The sequence below is a fragment of the Falco peregrinus genome, chromosome 6 (genome assembly GCF_023634155.1).
Source record: "Falco peregrinus isolate bFalPer1 chromosome 6, bFalPer1.pri, whole genome shotgun sequence".
In the NCBI taxonomy this organism is placed as follows: Eukaryota; Metazoa; Chordata; class Aves; order Falconiformes; family Falconidae; genus Falco; species Falco peregrinus.
In genome coordinates, this window is record NC_073726.1 from 56,254,040 (window position 1) to 56,273,086 (window position 19,047).

Sequence of the window (19,047 nt, forward strand, 5' to 3'; positions counted from 1 at the left end):
CTCTTCGCCGCCGCGCTCAGGTCGGCGCTGCTGCCTTCCGCCGGCCCGCGGTTACCCTGGCAACGGCGCCGTCGGCGGAGCGAGGAGCCCGGGCCCGGCGGCAGGATGGTGAGTGGCGGCGCGGCGGGGGACGCGGGCCGGGGGAGGCCCCGCCGGGGCCCGGCTCTGACCCGGTTCCGCTCTGCTTTCTGCCCAGATGCTCTCGCGGGCCAAGCCGGCTGTGGGGGCTACCCCGCCGCCGGGGGACAAGCGGCGGAAGAAAGGGAAGAAGGTGCCGCAGCTGGAAGAGCTCCTGGCCCTGAGGGACTTCACCGGCGCGATCGCCTTGCTGGAGGTAACGGCCGCGGCGGGGCAGAGACCCCCGCCCCAGGGCGCCGCCGGCACCCTGACTCGCCCGCTCCCCTCGGGAGAGCGGTGCCGTCGCTGCCACGCCTGCGCTCGGCGGGGCGGCGGGGCGAGGGGAGCCCTTCACCCGCCCCGTGTCCCCCTCGCCCCGCGCCCGTTAGGCCCAGCGTGGCAGCTTTTCCCCTCGCTTCGCAGAGCGAGGTTTGGGACGTGAGGGTTGCCTGTGCTTCCCTCCGAAATGCGAGGGCAGCTCCGCCTCAGTTGCGTCCACAGCTGTCAAACAATCGGTGATATAAGATGGCCTGGTATTACTTTGATTATCTGTGGGGTTTTATAAACTGTGTGATAGCTGACAAAATTCTTACGTTCTTCTCTATAAAGTTTAAACGGCACGTGGGTGAGCAGGAGGAGGATGCCGACCTTTGGATTGGATACTCTGCCTTTCATTTGGGTGATTACAAGAGAGCGCTGGAGGTAAGGTGGGGAAATCCTGCTCCCTGAGGTTGGAAATCAAGATGTGATAAAGTGATGACAACAGGAGGAAGATGTTCTATAACACGGCATGGTTCTGCTAGCCAGCTAAGGTACAAATGTACAGTAATAAGGCAGATGCTGTGGAAAGCAGTTTGGATTGGAGAGGAAAAAAGAAAAGGTATTTGCCTACAAAGATAGACCTTTTTTAATGTTACCTGCTGTCTGATTTAATACTAGGCTCAGTAGCGTAATTTGCTTTTTTATATATTGCAGTTCATATCCTAAATTTTTTATTCCCTTCTTGCACCTAGCTTTCCACAGTTTTGTTTTTCAGGTTTAGTTATGTCTTTGTTTTCATTGTGTAGCTTATCTGTAATATGCATGCTTTTTTCTTTAGAGGTTGATGCCTCTGGCCATTTAATGTACTTTATTGTTCCTCTTTATGTTTGCTTGTATTAAGTAATTCAATTAAATGAAACATTCTTATTTTCCAAAAGCTTTAAGTCACTAAAAGACATGTTGATTATTCAAATATGCATACATTTTTAATATTTGCACCATACAGTGCTGTTGTGTCTCAGTGTATGAGTCAATACGCAATTCCTTTTGTGTCCATTTATGTCTCCAGTGAAACTCTGTTGCCGCTGCCCCTGGGATCCCTTTATCTTCTCGGTTGTGCTAGCCTATTTCTCTGTAGAAGTCCTAAAAAATTTTTGTTGTTTGCCTTGCTCTGTACCTCCAAGGGCGGGAATCAGTGGAATCACACCAGAAAAGGAAGTGTTATGGAGTGGTAATGGTGATACCTACAAGGCTGCATATAAGCTAGTGAAGATTTGAAAACAACTCAGTCTGCCTGAATACTATTTGTCTCATTGCTGTATTCCTACAGATGTGAATTGCTGGGTCCTTCCAGTGCTGTATTATACCATTTAAGGCTTACTGGGTTTGGTCAATGTTAGCTGGGAGTGATCTCCATCATGATTCACTGTGAAGTATAACTGTGAAGTCTAGCTGGTTTTGCAGTCTTTTAATTTGCTTTTTTATGGAAGAAATATTAAAAACAGATGATCATTTAAAGTATTGACAGAAGAAAATAACTACAGAGAAACAGATTATGGAACAATGATATTTTCTCTCTTAGATACATTAGGTGTTTAACTGTAGTAATACATGGTCATGTCCACAAGTTTCATGTGAGGTGGAAATAGAATTTCAAAAGCTTCTGAGTAAGTTCAAAAGGCATTTTCCCCCTTAAAAATTGAAGAGGAAACCCGTTGGAGATGTTAGAAATGCTCAGTGAATCAAACTGACTATATGGTATAGACTGTAGAATAGTAGTATAGGACATAATAGTAACTTAATATCCATGTTTAGAGTTGTGGAATTTAAAGATTATGAATGTAACAATCAGTAACTGAAATTAATTTATATCTAGATGTTAGGTGTTAATAGGGAGTGAAAATTTGTATGCACATGAAAAATAGCTTGCAATTTCTTTGAAATAAATTCTACTTGGAACACCCAATAGGTGTTTTTATAGCCAGAGCAGATTTTAAATATTTCCTTCAACAAAAAAATAACAGCATTATTTATTTATTAGCGATTAGGTTTTGTACGTGGTTTGGATTCACCACTGGGTGATGCTGTTGATCCAGGCTTTTAAAAGCTGCAACATAGTCATCTTTTTCCCGGTTTTCTGCCGGAGTAAGGACAATAAAAGGTTTGCGTGCATGGTTTGTGGTTGATATGTATGTGTGTGTGTTTTAAGTGAGAGATCGCAGGCCCTATCTTTGCGAATTCATGACTGATCTTTTGCACAGTGATGAGTCCTGATAACTTTATCATTCTGTGGTGGCATATGGGAAATAAGCCTGTGCATCTCAACCTAGTTTCTTCTGGGACAGAACACTGTAGTTATAATTCCCAAGCCTGTAGTAATCAAGGGGAAGAGTGCTGACTGTGGAGGCTGAATTGCCTTCCAGTTGTCAGCTTCAAGATTGAAGTGTAATTCTGTATCTTCTCTGCTATGTTACTGAGGCGTTGTTGCTGCATTCTCAAGGACAAATTCTTTGATTATCTGTAACCTCTAGATCTTGGAGCACTCTCTGGGGAGTGCCAGGAGCACTATCAGTAAAATACTATGGATAGAAGATTCTGTAGAATTCTCCAGAGTGACATTACACGCAATCGAAATGATTCACGCTCCTAAGTGCCTGCAAGCGACAACACATAGTCTGTGTCACCATATTCCCAGTTAAGGGTTGTATTCCATACACTTGATGAGGGTCTTCAGAAATTATACTGCTCAATAATCCTTTTATTTATAATTATACTTTCATAGTGAGCCAGGTGTGCTGTTTGCATGTCAACTTTTGGAGAGGCTTGGGAATTGAGGTGAGGTGGCCATCATCCACTACTGGAAGAAGGAGGGAAAAAATGAAAAACGCTCAGACCTCCAGCTCCAAGAATATCTTAAAGGAGAATGACAGCAAAATGTCTGGTACATTCACATGAAAGAATTTATATTCTCTTATCATAGGCACAGCAACAGTCAGGTATACTCTAGTAGAGTGCTAACCTCAGCTTCACTAGGGTCAGACTTTTCCCTTCTTAGTAGATAGATGCCTTTCTCAGAGGTTATGCCCCTGACACTGGTCTGGTGGGATCACCTCTACTGCTGTAAACCAATTTACAAATGGTACTGCACTAGATTTGACTCTTCCAGCAGCTGTGGTAGCAGTCCCTCCCTGGGGACTGTCTAGCATCCTTCACTGACAAATTGATTTTTACTAACACTGAGTGGCTAGTGTCTTCTGGGCATCACATGGCAACTAGAACTCCCATAGTGGGTGGCAGCATCTAATTAGTTTTCTGGAGTCTTCCATACCTACTATCCCTAATGGGGAAAAAAACCACCTGCCTTCCTGCCATGACTTGTTCATAAACCCTTCCTGAAGAATTTCCCAGTGTCACCCAAGGACCAGAATCAGAGCATCAGTCTAATGATTCTGTTTCTGAGCTGCCTGATCTTATAAACTGAAACAGCCGGGGCCTAAGAAAGGGAGGGTTATAAGACATGTTTGAGGTATGGAAAATTTAAGAGAAGTATTGGCAAGGGCAGGTGTGCTGCTAGGCTGCGTTCAAGGACAGGTTTCACGTTGGCATTCAGCACCCTCTGAATGGGCTTAAGCATACAGGATGGTGGCATGGTACAGCTGACAGACATGGTTGTGCCAGTTTGGCCCATCAGCTGCACACCTGAGAGCAAAGCATGATCCCCGTGCCAGAGCCTGCAATGCATTGTTTCTCTCAAGGTCTCACAAATGACAGCCAGGCATTCTGACAGCGTCTCCTATCTGCACCTACCTCCTAGTAGAGAAATCAGGATTCGGCCTCTTCACTGGACAGGACCTTCTGGCTACCCTGACTTTGCTTAGGATAATTTCAGTCAAATCGTAAATCAGGAAAGGAATAGGGCTGTACTAGGGTAATGGTTAATCCATGAGCAGTATCTGGTCTTGTTTAAGTACTTTGCTGCAAATATGAGAATACAGGTACACTCAAGTTCCTGACAGCTGAAGCTAGAAAGTGGAAGATGGATTTTTGACTTCAGCCAGTTCTGTAGGCTTCTCGGTCATGACTTTAGCCAGGTTACAATGAGTATCTCCACTCTGAGCACCTCCTTTGAGTACCTGTGGGGCAACCCTGTAGGCTGGCCTGTTTGTCGGCTCTTCAAGATGTGTTTATGGGTTTGGAGAATCCAGACAAGTCATAAGGGTATTGAGGAGAATCCTGCTAGCCTCAGTGTTGTCATTAGGTGTCCATAGCTGTATGCAATCAACCTGGTAGTCTGCTTTTGAATAAAAGTGCATGTATCTTGTGAGAGGGGCACAAGGTACAGGAGGGTGAAATAGCAAGAAGTTGTTTTGCTCCTGGTTGACAAAAATATGCCACAGGTTGACTGTTGGGAACGCTTTTGGAGTATTTAGTTTGTTTGGTTTTGTTGGTTTTGGGGAAAGGAGGAGGGAAAACACTTGTGAAGTAGTCTTTGTGAGACTGATATTGAATGCATTTTAGTGAGGAAGGGGGCAACAGCACGTTGTCTGGGTTCATGGCCCAGAACTACAGAGTAAGGAGTACTAGTAGTCCTCATTTTTATTTACTGTGTTTCCATAGATTAGCACTGGTACTGCTAGAGCACTCTTTATTTATTGCTTGCTTTGAATGGCAAAGCCAGAACATGACTTGTGTTTATGCACTTTGTCTTTTCTAATTAATCTGCCTGAAGCCATAGCTGAAAGAGACCTTTGGGTGCATTTAATCTGAATGAATTTTGAAAGATTCCAGATGGTCCCAATAAACAGCAGCAGCCTGTCTCTCAGAGGTCCGTGACAGGCCTATGTCAAGATTTAACTGGCCTCAGTAGGAAAGGTTGGCCTCTATGTAAATATTTTATTTATTTATTTTAAATCTTCTTGAAAGACAGTGAGTCCCTGAAGTATTAAGACTGATCTGACTTTTAAGGGCATACCTTACCAATATCTTCTCTGTTTGGGACTGTAGTTCACTTTCACTTGGCAAGAGAAAAAGAATAAATCGTTATGTTTCCAAACTATAAACTTTTGTTGTCAGCATGTTTCTGTTCTTGGGATTCACTATCCTTTGGGCATAGCTTATGTAATCTAGTGCTGTATATACATCTGTGCCTTTCCCCCAGAGATAAGAAGTCTTACACCCACAGTGGCACAATCTGGTAAATTCTCACTAGGCAAAGGGAAATTCCAGTTCATGTGTTTGGAGGAAGAATACAGAGTCACCAAGGGGTTGTGTTGCTGGGAGGAATGAGAGGCTTATGGTGATTGGGAGTGTGTGGATGGCATTCTTTCAGCCATCTTTCAGGTCTTGTTAGAACCTTGCACGACCCTGCCTGCTTTGCTTTATGCTGCCTGTTGGACATGACTGGATGGAGACCAGGAACAGCAACACGAGGCACTTTCACTGGGAAGGTCCTTTGTAATAATCATCAGAAACCTGACAGAGGGGAAAAAAAATGGCATGGCGAGGTTTCCCTGCCTCTGTTTTCATTTCTATTGTTACGCAGAGAAAGGATCTTTATATTCAGGAATATCACTGGTAGCTGCAAAGTTTTTTCATTAAAAAGAAGTGGATAAAAGGATTGAACTGTTAAGTTTTTACCATTTCACAAATAACAAGAAATGAAGCAGTTTATGTGGCAGTATTAAGGCATATGTAATGAATGCAAATGAGTAAGAAATATCAGAATATGTTAGCTAGTGGTTTTCTATAGCTGTTGGCTGTAAATCTTAAAATGGGAAATTATGAAGTTAGGCACAGTTTAGTAATATTTACTGTAGTTATGTCTTTGTCTATTGGGAAATCTTGAATTTGCCCAATACTGACTTGTAGGCTTGTGTTTTAATGCAGCAGTGTCCAAACAATTTTGATCACGCACCCCTATCAGTAAAAAATTTTCAGGCACACACCCCCAGTATACATACATATATATATTTATAAATTATATACGTGTACTACTGTAGTAATATATTATGTAATTATAAAAAATACACAAAAATAGAAATTAAAAAAGGATGAGATAAAGGTGGAATAGATGCTATTTTAAAAGTACTTATTTTGGTTATTAATGTTACAAATTTTTTTTTCCCTGCACCCAATGGTATTGTTTTGCTTAAGTGCTAGTGTGTGCACACCTGACTTTGGAGACCACTGTTTTAATCTATAAAAAATATGCTATCTACAAGTTTATAAAAGCATGTTTAACACTTGCCTCAGTAAGTATTCACAAAGATTTCCCTGGCGTTCATGGTTCCCAGGCTTTGACTAGAGGAGTTAGAAAAACATCAGAGCAGACTGAGGAAAAGCTGGTTGTGTTGATGCCTTTATAACTTTAATATATGAAACTCTTTAAAAAAAATATATGTAATTTTAATATAAATATAACTTCAATATTGACAGAATTCATGCTTTTACAGTGAAGATTTATAGCAGTGCTTGTCCCTGTTGTCTGTTCTATTGCTGTAAACAAAAAAGAGCTAGGGACATATCAGATTAAAATGTAATAGTTTCATTGTGAGAAGTGCAATGAACGTGAGGATAAGTAAATTGATCTAAATAATTTAATAATATGTTGTAAAATGGTGGGAGAAAGAATGATATTTAATACAATTTGTGCTATTACACATTTTTAAAAAATCAACCTTCTCTTCTGTTGCAGGAATATGAAGCCTTAACCAAACAACCAGCTTGCAATCCAGATGTTTGGGTGAACCTTGCCTGTACATACTTCTTTCTGGGGATGTATACGCAAGCTGAACAAGCAGCCTTGAAAGGTGAGATATAAGTCTCTGATGGAAAGGACTACTTGTTGACTTAAACACTTAGAGTGATTTCCAAAGAAAAGTATTCAATGCTGCTGCTTTTTTTTTTTTTCCCATAAGAATAAAGGATACTTTTGAGCAAAGTTTTTTAGTTTGGGGGTTTTGTTTGGTTTCTTTTTTTCTTTCTTTTTTTTTTTTTTTTCATTTTACATGAGAGTTGTGATGCAGTTTGTTTCCTAAAAATACCTTGGGCAGGTGGAGCAGCTGGCACTGAAAATGAAAGAAGCATCTGGAAAATAATTTTAGTTATTAATTTCTAAAAGCAAACCCAGCATATGTTGACCAACAACAAAAAGTTACTTTTCGATTGATTCCATATTTCTGAGCCAGTGCAGATGAAGCTAATCAGCCTACTGAAATTATCAAAAAATAAGCATCTGAGAGAGTTCATTATTCTCTCTGATGTGGACAAGAACTCTGTTTATGCAGTTTGAGTGACTTATTAGGTGGTCTTGTTGCCTTCTAAGTCAGATATTAAATATCTGGTTCTTCCAGGCGTGGAGTTCACTGCAGTGACATTGTTACATTCTACTTTAATCTGAAGGTGCATTTAAAGAAAAGGAGTAGAGATGAGATTCCAAGGCAATTTCTACTGCCTAAAAATGTTTCTACAGTTTATTTTGTTATCCATCGCTTTATATTTATCTTAGTGATTTATGTTTTTTCCTATAACCATAGCATCTCACTGCTTTCTAAGTAGAATTAATAGCGGTGATGTTCTCAGTCAACTTCTGACTCTTGCCTTTTTAGGATAAAAACTCTTACTGAAGTGTGGATTTTCTCTTTTCATTCTTTCTTTAGTCTTCTAGTCTTGGGCTGAAAATAGGGTGCGGAGAAAATAACCGTGTACTTTCTGCTACTGTGGAGGAGTGCCCTTCAAAAAGGACTGTTCTGTAGTGGTTTTTTAGAAATAATTAGATTCCTGTATCCCTTTAAAATCATCTGAGAAGTCATGCTGAGCTCGAATCTTGAAACTGGGAATGTTTTGTTTCCAACTGTAAAAAAAAAATCATGTGGAGCTTTGTGATCTGTGTTGTCCAAAAAGTGTGTAAATTTCTAATATTTACAGATAATAATCTCTAATATACCACAAATTTGATCTTTGGTGATTACAGTCCAGGACTTGAACTGGGATCTAAAAATAATTGGGCAATAGAGCTTGAGGTGTCAGTGTGACCTAAACCATGGGGGAAGCAAGCGGTTGCATCCTGTACCAGTTGGAGTCATTGCCATCAACTTCATATCATGTGAATTACAATAATCCATTCTAGAGATGACAGATACACATCTGGGCATGCACCTTCATTACTTTATTAATTGTGAACTGGAAGTGAGGGACAGTTAATTTTTTTGTGCCACCTCAGATTTGTTTGTAGTAGCATGGTGAGTGGCAGGGTAGGGGGTGCAGTTAGTGGTACTCAGGTGCTGGAGGCAAGGGCAGGAATGTTGAGAAAGGAGTGCAAAATGTCAGGAGTGTAGCAGAGGGTGTATTTTGCCTGAATTCTTGCATACTGCTTGCTGTTTGTTGCTGCAGTTATGCTAAGCCCCTGAAAGTAGTGTAGTGCTAAAGCAAATGAGAAAGAAATAATTTATTTTCAGCTATAATTCTGAATTTCTACAGTCATAGAGTCTGTATGTGAAAGGGAACACAAATGTCAGCTAGCTTTCTGGAATAGGTTTTCTAACACAAACATGTAAATATCTAGAAATCAAATAGAAGTTCCTTCTTGCAATGTACTGTTGCTGTTGCTTAAGAAAATTATTAACTGTCTGAGGAAAAATATGCAGGATACTTAAAAATTAGGAAATTAGCGTTAAAAGCCATGATGTAATTACTACATTTCATACAGATATATAGTCTGCAATCTCCAGTGGAGCAAGGTTTTACATTTATTTTATAATAGATGTGAAGTATTCTTTTAGCTTGTTGTTACTTAATTAAAACTTCAAGGTACACTTTCTCAGGAAAGAATAAATCTGTGTATCAGAAGTCATATAAACCAGAATTACTGCAAATATAACCTAAGTAGTAGAGCAACACAGCAATAAAGAAAAATCCTTCTTTGAACTTTTTTCATTACAGTTGTATTTTACCTCCTCTAGGCTTTCTTCCAAATTCCTTTCAGATATTTTTGGCTTCTCCTTTTTCCCTGCTGTGCCCTTACATGACAGTTACTAATGTTCCTGGATCCGAGGTGAAGGTAGAGTTACTTTAAGTCAGCTACTGTTGTCTCATAGTCATCCCATAGTGAAGCTGCCAAGTGATAGGTTGTTTTGTTTACTCCTTTTGCATCCGTGCTCTCATATATTGGCTGAATGTGTTTTCCATGCTGTGTGCTAGCCCATCTAGTCTTGGGAGAATGAGACTGAAAGTCATCTTCTTGGTTTAATACATAATATTAGTAAAAATTTAAAAAAAGTACTAAAATATTAGTAAAGTACTATTTTTTAATTATAAAATTATAAAACCAAATAATCCTAGGTTGCATTCCCAGTTCTTGTGCCTTGCAAAGCACAAGGACCAGAAACTCAGCACACTTGCGTGGTGATCCTGGCAACCAATTCCTAGTGCTCTTGGAAGCCATGGGCTAGCACTGCATTAAGAAAAACAGAAGAAATTACAGCATTCTTTTAAACCACAAAGTGTGCACATAAGTAGGCTGCAGTTAAATCTGTTATGAAAAACAGTCTTTTTAGGATAAATGGAATTTTACAATTAAATTTAAGATTCATCCACATACAGGGTTGTGTTGCTGAACCACTCATTAAAGTTCTTTCCCCCCCTCCTTTTTTCTTCCTTCCTTCTAACTTCCTTTCCTTTCTCCCTCCCTTTTGATGGACAAAGCTTTGTAATTACTTCACTTCTTCACAGCTCTGTGTGTCAGATCTGAATGTGGTTTAACTGAACAGACATACTTCTCATTTCACAGCTTATACTGGAAGGAGCAATATTGTACAAAAACAGAACAGAGATGGGTTAGTAAGAGCAATGACATTTTCCAAACCATTTTTGCTTATGTATGTCCTAATGTTTACCAGGTGTCAGATAGCTGTCACTGCTGAAAATGTGCAGTTATAAGTGGGCATGGAAAAGTTGCTGGGTTTTCTTTTTCTTTAGACTGCATGTTCACCTACATGCAAAATTATCTGCTTTCTCTGTGTACTATATTTCTTGAGAACAGTAGTTCATTTTCATTGCATTTTAGCTGTGGTTTTGAAGCAGCGGAGTTTGATATATGGAATTTTCAACGTGCTCAAGTGCAAATATCAATTTAAACATATTTAAACTTTAAAAACTATTAACCTTATTTGCTTGGTTTGCTTTTTGAAGTATAATGGAAGCTACACAACAGGAATAATTGATAGGTTTTTGCTTCAATAATCTTTAACTTACTATGCTTAGGCATGACTGAAATGAGATGTGTCTGTATATGGTAAGTAACTGAACATAGCTGAACTGGCTTTTAAGTGTGTTAGAAATGGAAAATTTCAGTGAATGCCCTCTGTAAATTTCATTCAAGAAAATTCTGAACAGTTGAGCTATTCAAGTGTGTGTAAGTGCAAACCTCGCTATTGGACCATGGTTTTTCCGAGCACTTTTCCAATACCCTTGCATCTTCCCTCCACCAGTGAGACTGTGGTTCTGAAGCACAGAGGGCTTTGTTCAGCTACTGTATTCAGGTGGGCAGGGTGCTGTTTCTCAGGAACAGGAGAATAAGTTTGCCTGTGCTCATATTTTCTGTGCTGTCAGGCTGGAGCTTTCTCAACCCTGTTCCATTCCTACCAGCACCTGCTATGTGTGTTTAAGATGTGCTCTACATCTGTTAATGTGTGAAGTGCTGCCATAGCATATGCATTATGCCTGCTGGATGGGTCTTCTTAATGTTGGATGCGTGACCAGCCCTGCCTTGCACTCTTATGAGAGGAAAAAAATGCCCAATTTTCCATGACTGTTTCATTATCTTACTGCCTGTGGCAGCAATATGAAACCCACTAAGACTCTGAGCTGCCATTTCTAGTGAGCTTAACTTTTTGTTTAACAATTAGTGAAGGTAACTCTCTTCACTCTTATTGGAGCTGTTTATTATATCTTAATAAATACTTCAATAAGTCCCTGTTCAGTGTCAGCACATAAAAATATACAGAACACTTTTAAGATCAGTGTCAAACTATGACTTTAGTGCCTGGATCATCAGCAACTGATCATGACAAACATTCTAGCATAGGAAGATCAGTGTGTTTCCTAGCTGGAGGAGATACATCCTATCCAGCTACCTCAGTGATGTCTTCAGCACAAGATCAATATTAGACCTGGAGCAGGGTGCAGTTTGATGCTGTGCAGCATTGTGATCGTGTTTGTTATGATCACTAGATTGCTTAGTACTGATTTTAAAAAACAATAAAAATATGTACAGTCATCTTCTTGAAAAAGTAGCACAGGGTAAGATTGTGCTTCCCTGTGGCACTAATAGGTCTGTGACAATGAAATTCAGTAGCAGCAAAGAGTAATAAAGGTACAAGCCTAATGTCCCTTAAAGTCATTATCTCTGATAAGACAGTTGTATCACTTCCTGCTCCAGTGATTGACAACAGTTTTATCCAATATTCGTAACTAGATTCTTTCTGGAAACTAATCTGACCTTGTTCATGTTTCCTTGTCTTCCTGAAAAAATGCATTTGGCACTGGGAGAAAAGAAACTGCTGATATTGAATGCTTCCATGGTTCTGTGTACTATATCGACAGGACTACATTTTTGGGGGTTTTGACCCTCTCCTGCTCTGGCTAACATTAAGTAGAAGTGTCTTATTTTAAAGAATATCAAATAGATAGCATCATATAATATCTTATGAAGCAGGACATTTTGTCTCCCTCCATATATCCATGCACACCACCAGAATGCAGGTTTCATCTTTTGCCTGTAAATTACATGTAAGATAATGTGGACTAACCCTCCAGCTTTTGCCAAGAAGTAAATAATAATTTTGATGTCGGATCAGATGCTAGGTTTGCAAAGGCAGCAGTGCAGTCATTGGTTGACCAGTGAAACAAGAATACCTCAGTTTAGGTTCTTGAAGGGAGTATTGCTTGCAAGTCACAATTTGCACAGTGAAATTAATGCTAAAACCCATTTAAAAAAAAAAAAAAAAGGAAACAAAACCTACTCAAAAAAGGAACACTCGTGTCTTTACCCATAGTGCTGTGATTATACAGTATGTTATTTTCACTGTAAACCCCACAATCTGTCCTGCTTGTATTTTTGGAGTCTTTGATGACCAAATGTTTTGAATTGTGAAGGGTGGTTGTGGTTGGTTGAAGTTTTACAGAAAAGCACATGTGGGGTCCGTGTGCAACCCTTCTAAACTTTGACATTAAAACGTATCAATTAATGCTGGGGCACATGTGGAGTTACCACAGTATCGTTACTGACAACATTTGGAAGAACATGCATTTAAATTAAGGGACTCTAACTTCCTAATTCAATGAATTAAATTGTTTCTAGAATGCACTGTCATGTTAGTTGTACACTTACTGCTTATACAATATACAGATTGTAGATCAGAAAAAAACCTTTCTGTTCTTTAATAATTAGGCTAATGAGAATTCCCACATGTATCCTAGATTGAAGACCATTTAGCTTAACAACTTGATACTCTGTAAGTAATACCTTGCAAGGTTGTTAGGTTTGTGAGAACACTGTCATACTGCCTTTGCCTTTTGGGACTTCTGTATTGTAGCAGTTCTTTAAAGATACAGTTCACTGTCCCCTTTTTTTCTAGGAATATTGTTAAATAACATAGCTTGGGAAGGAGGAAAAGGGAGAAATAATTGCTGTGTCTATCAGAAGTAGGTGGGCAGCCTTATACTGCCAATATGATGACAATGACCTGGGTTTTGGCATTGTCCACTGTGTTATAAAGTTTTCTTACTATGTGGAGAAAGAGTAAGTCTGGAAATCTCTCCCTAAATTGCTTTTAAAAAAAATAATCTAACTTACTACTAGAAAATTCCATCTTAGAAGGAGGGAGGGAAGAGGTTTTGGTGGTTTGAGCCCTTTTTCATGGTTTAGGATGTCAGAAGAATTATAGCTTTGTGTTACAGGCCACTGCTTTGCTAACTCTGCACTTTTGTGGCCTCAAACACAGCAAGTAATTCTGCTTTTTGTAAAGATTCCATGTACATCCTTTCTGTGGAACACAGGTTGCCAGCTGGTTGGTCTAAGCAAGAATGAGAGTGCTCATTAACTGAGTAAGCTAAAGAAAATACAGGAAACAAGGGAAGTCTTTTTGGAAGATTGCTTGCAAAAGAAATTAATAGCTTTGTTGGACGAGGACCTTTGTCACTGTCAGTGAAGCTCAAGGCTCTCTCTAGTGACTTAAAGCTCTACAGTTAACAATTTGTATCATATGGAATGAGTTAAATGGAATTTCTAATCCTGCTAGAGCAAGAAATTTCATGAACTTTGTGGCTCTAGAAAGGAGGTGTCTCCCTTATATTTCTTGCCATATCTTAGTTTGAATCTTACCTGCTCTGACTGCAGTATTCTTTCATGTGCCTTTTGTTCCGAAGGACAGAAGAAATATTAGAACTAAATATAATATAATGTGCATACATAACAGCAATGGGTTTATGCAGTGCACTGAAAGTGAAAGGTTCCTAGAATTATGAATCACAACTGACTTCAAACGTGACACGTTGTAGAATGAGCCTTGATTGTGAGTTTATCTGTTGTTGCTATTTATTTTGTAAAAAATGCTATACTGTATGTTGCAAAAAAACCCAGGGAATTATCCAGAAGGCCCTGCAGGGAAATAATAATGCAATTCATAAAAGTTTTAAGGTTCATGAAAGACAGAGGCCAATGAAAAGTTATTTTCAACAGGAAGCAGGAAGGCCTTTAAACTGCTCTAAAATTGGTAGAACCTGCCCCAGGGCATGATCTGCAAAGGCTGTGTCAGTGAAGAACTGTACTTGGGCTATTAATGAAAGAATATGGGTGCATGCATATCTACTGAGAAAGAGAGTTAAAAATAAAGAAGAGACATCCTGAGTTGTTCTTTGCAGCAATATTTACTGAATTTTCCTTTCAGCACCTAAAAGTCGTCTCCAGAACCGTTTACTCTTTCACCTGGCACATAAGGTATGATGTATTTTCTTCACTCATACTTTGTTTGTTTTCTTTTCAGTTTGGTAATGTGTAATTTATGCTGGCAACCTGGCAGAATAATTAAAATGTCTGTGGTGGCAGGAGAACAAACATTTTCGGTAACCACGCTACTGTATTAAAATGTGGAGGAGAAAGTAAGTGTGAAAACATGATCTCAGAATAGATGCCCTCAGCATGTACGTAAGGAAAGTCTCACCAACGCAATTCACATAAGTCATACAACAGGAACCTGATGGTATTTTTGATCACGAGGAACCTGGAACTTGAAGACAATCAGAAATGTATAAGCCAGTATTTTTATTTTTCTTTGAAGTATACCAAGTTTTCCTGACTTGTTGCTGTCTTATACCTAGCAATTTGACCAAAACAGTCTGTCTGCTATTACTGATCCTCCGAAGTCATTCAGTATCCAAGATGTCATGTTGTTTATAGCAAGTTTACTTTAATTTCAGCAATTGAATATTTGTTTCACTTACCACACATAGCTATCTTCCCTTAAGTTTGGGGTTGTACCATCCTGTGTTATACTTATTAAGTATTGTGCTACTGAAGAGACTGAGTTGGAAGAATAAATCCTGAATGTTAGCTTTGATGACAGATTCTCTTTACTTATATCTCTGTTAACAGAGAAATCTGAAAACATTTTTGTAGCAGCACTGGCACTTACAGATGTCTGTGATAAAGAGAAGTTGAATAATACCCAGTTCATCAAGTTAGTCTTTGGAAATAAAGGGGTTTACGAAACTATGAAGCCCATTGCCTTTAGTTCTGTTAAGCAACTTCTCTTGCCTTTGTACTGGAGTATCATTTTGTGACCGGCTTAGAGGGAGGAAAAGAATTTGAAGAAAACTGAGCAGATAGATAAAAACAAATAGATAAGATAGAATTTGTGTGTAAGAGAAATTCATAATTACTGTTGAATCAACAGAATCAGCAAAGGGAACCACTGGAATAAGTGATTTGAGTAGAATGATTAGGTGAATAGCCTCAACTTTACTATTGTAATACAAATATAATGGTTATGTTTAACTCTGCTCCTTGTTTTTATCTTTGTATGTGTGTTATGTGTTATACAGCAATGCTTTTAACAACAAACCATTTATTTAAAGAAACTGGAATTCTAAGGTGCTGATTAAAGAGAATTTGTTAGTGCTGTAAAGAAGTTTTGTGAAAATTAGTGTTTGCATGTTGGCAAGTCTTGTAATTTTCTGCTATCCATGAGAAGATTTGGATCTACAAACAGCAGAATTTCTGCTGGCTCAAATAATAAAAGTCAAATCTTGTGTTGCAAAATTCTGTTTGTGAAATAATTAATTCAGCTGTTTCCCCTCTTATCCATCAAGGCATGTGACATGTAATTATGTCTAAATCGCATCTTAAAGGAAAATGTATACTTAGTTGTAGCCTCACGTAACAGAGGTTTTCCAGATGTTTAATATGCATCACCTGCTGTTTGCCAACAAGGACAAAACTAAACCATCGAATTAAAATGTTTTTCTCACTGAACTCTTCTGAGAATGTGTCACATTCTTTTTAGTTCAGCGATGAGAAGAAACTGATGAGCTCTCACCAGAATCTGCAAGACATTACAGAAGATCAGCTTAGCTTGGCATCTATCCACTACATGCGGTCCCACTACCAAGAAGCCATTGATATCTACAAACGCATTCTTCTTGATAATCGGTGGGCATCTCTACTCTAAACCTTAAAGCAGTGTCTCTGATACTGCTGGTATTTGAATTCCATTTAGTTGCTTGGTTTCTGAAATTAGGAATTTCCTCCAATTACTATGTCTCTTTCCCACAGCAAAATGTGCATGCTGCAGCCCTTTCAATTTTGTTCATTGCAAAGCATTATAGAAAAATGCATGTTTAAAAAGAAGTCTGCTCTCTGTTGCTTTATTTTAGTGATATTTTTGTGTAATTCATTCTGAGATCTTTTTTTATTTCATTGCTTACTTCTGAAATGATACGTGGTTATGTAGCTGCTTTGTCTTCTTTCCACTTTGATGTCCAGTCTGATGATCCTTGCTTGTGATTATTGACTTCTCCTTCACCTTTCTGAGAGTTCAGTTCATAAGTTTTACAGATAATTCCTTGCATTCCTTTAAGCCTGAAATTCTTTCCATTTCTATTTATCCTGCTATGACACTTGTTGATGATTATTCCTATCATATTCTGTAAGTTTTTTTAGTTCAGAATTTAACAAGGAGCAAATTGAATTCTTACATGGCTGGAAGTATTGTTTAATAAAATAGAAACTAATGTCCCAGACTACATAGCTGTCGTTTAGCAGTAACTTCTCTTGAATGCTTTGGAAAAGCCCATCATAATGTATATAAGTATGTCATGTAATGCTTGCAGAAGAGATTTTTAAATTCCAAGTCCTGTAGAAGCAATCACTCAAAACTAAATGAGTAACCTTCTAACAATTACCCTTTTACTCACTGTTTCCACAAATGCCTGTCTTAATTCTGTGTCTAGTTCTTCTGGCTTGATAGCTTGTAATGGCAAGGATTTTTCTAAAATAATTGTACGGGGTGTAAGATAATAAGATCCATTAAAATATTTTCAAAGTTTTATGTGCATATTAAATGTCTTTGCATCTATCGCATAGAAAATCCTGTTCTGCAAGGCCAAATACAGTGCTCATGTTCTGTATATTTCCTTTGTGTGAAGTTGTCACCATTTCCCAGATTTGCGAACCAAAAGTTATGTAGGTGATTCTTTAAAGCTGAAGTAGCTGCCATTGAAAAAAGTAATGCAAATCTGGATCTGTGCAGTCCTAGCTAACTAGAGCTTTAAAAGCTCTAAGCATTTCTCAGAAACCCCAGTTTTGTTGTGCTTGTAAAAGATGTATAGACCTGTGAGAGCTTTATCACTGATGTTAATGTTCTGTAGTATAACTATCTGGTGGGATTTAAATGTTTTCTTTAATCCTTTTTCCTGCAGGGAATACCTGGCTCTGAATGTATATGTGGCCCTATGCTATTACAAACTGGACTACTATGATGTATCACAGGAAGTGCTAGCTGTTTATCTTCAGCAAGTTCCTGACAGCACCATTGCTCTTAACCTTAAGGCTTGTAATCATTTTCGACTTTACAATGGGAAAGCTGCTGAGGTATCTATCAGACAGCCCTTCAGTTCACTTTTATTTTCACTGAAAATTCTGTACAGGTTTCTTTTCCTTGTTATCTGTCTTAATCAGTAACATTGATAACGCCCTTTATCTGGTCATTGTATCCTTCTCTTAGGAATGTCCCCATTTCAGTTTCCCTGGTACTAAGCACTTCACATCTGTGCACAGTGGTCTTAGTTTTCCCAGTTAATTTTTGACCTTGTGTCTATCTAAAGTTATCACATAGAAGTGGGAAGGCAAAAATCTTTCAGTGATCCAGCACTGCTGGAGATGTCTATCAGCTTTGGGGCTCATATGAAGCTCCATTTATGCTTCTGTGCTTTTTTAGTTTTGTGTTTAAAAATTTGGAATATATGTAATTCCAGGCAGAGCTCAAGAACTTGACAGACAGTGCCTCATCGTCTTTTGAGTTTGGCAAGGAGCTCATTAAGCACAATCTGGTGAGTAATGTATTTCTCAGATTTAATACAAACTGCACTCATTTGTAGAGCTTTTCTTGATGATTTATAAAATGGAATATTTTGGGAATTGCAGACCCAGTTGAATCTTTGCTGCCATGTAAGTCCTATTCCAGAAATCCTACCTGTAGAATCAATGTGCCATCAAGGGTATTTTGTTTCCCTGTCAGTTTGAGACTCTGTCAAGAAAATAATAATGCTGTTGCTTTTACTTCCAAAGGCATATTAAAATAACTTATGTCCTGTAAGAATACCTTTGCAAGATATTTTGTGGAGCCCAGTCAATAAGGACACTGTAGAAACAAGTCATAATGCATGACCCCGTACTCTTATGGGGAAATGGCCTTCATCCAAAAAGTACTTAACAAGGGGTTCCTAGGGAAAAAGGTGCTGATAAAAGCTAAAATACTTGTGTGTTCTGCAGTAAAAGAGTCATTAATCACCTGTTAATTTTCCCTGCAGTTGTATTATTGGTTTGTTGATCAAAGGGTAACAGTAGATTGCTCTTATTTAACGATGAGCAGTTGCTTGCCCTTGGTTTTTCAAGAGTAGTCACCACAAGCTAATGTTTTCTTCCATAAGAGTTAAAACTCCTTTCAAACTGGACTTTTCTAAGTTAACATTCTTTATTTTGAATGTGGGTCTTTTTGCTAGTGGTTTATTGAATAAGTATGTTAGATTTTCTTGGAGGAACTGTCATATGAAACTGAAGTATAATTGACTGCTCCTGATCATTTTAGGATCTTGTGGCATTCTAAATAAATGTAGAGTTGTTAACCTAATTTTTTCATATGAGTACATCATAAGCAAATTTTAGTTCTGTATGTGTTTCCCTCGCTTTTGTTTTAGACTATATTATTCTTTAAAATCTTTGACAGGTAATCACTCCTTTGAAGTGTTGAAAGCTGAAGTTAATTTTTACTGATGGATTAAATACTTAATATTCTTCAGAATAAAGTTTCTTCACACATCACAATTCTGTAGTTATATTAAAGCAAGGATTATGCTAATGCCAGTACCACTGACCTTTTCTTACTGTTCACATAG

At 38.6% G+C, this 19,047-nt stretch overlaps 1 protein-coding gene across 1 annotated transcript in view; it reads left to right on the top strand.

Moving 5' to 3' along the window:
* IFT56 (intraflagellar transport 56) overlaps positions 1-19,047 on the top strand; it is a 55,248-nt gene continuing 36,201 nt past the window's right edge. Inside the window, exons 1-8 of the mRNA XM_055808908.1 lie at positions 1-108; positions 197-334; positions 727-819; positions 7,073-7,187; positions 14,325-14,374; positions 15,939-16,084; positions 17,353-17,524; positions 17,908-17,982. Of these exons, the coding sequence (XP_055664883.1) occupies positions 106-108; positions 197-334; positions 727-819; positions 7,073-7,187; positions 14,325-14,374; positions 15,939-16,084; positions 17,353-17,524; positions 17,908-17,982 (792 nt within the window). The 5' untranslated portion in view covers positions 1-105. The remainder of the gene's footprint in view (positions 109-196; positions 335-726; positions 820-7,072; positions 7,188-14,324; positions 14,375-15,938; positions 16,085-17,352; positions 17,525-17,907; positions 17,983-19,047) is intronic.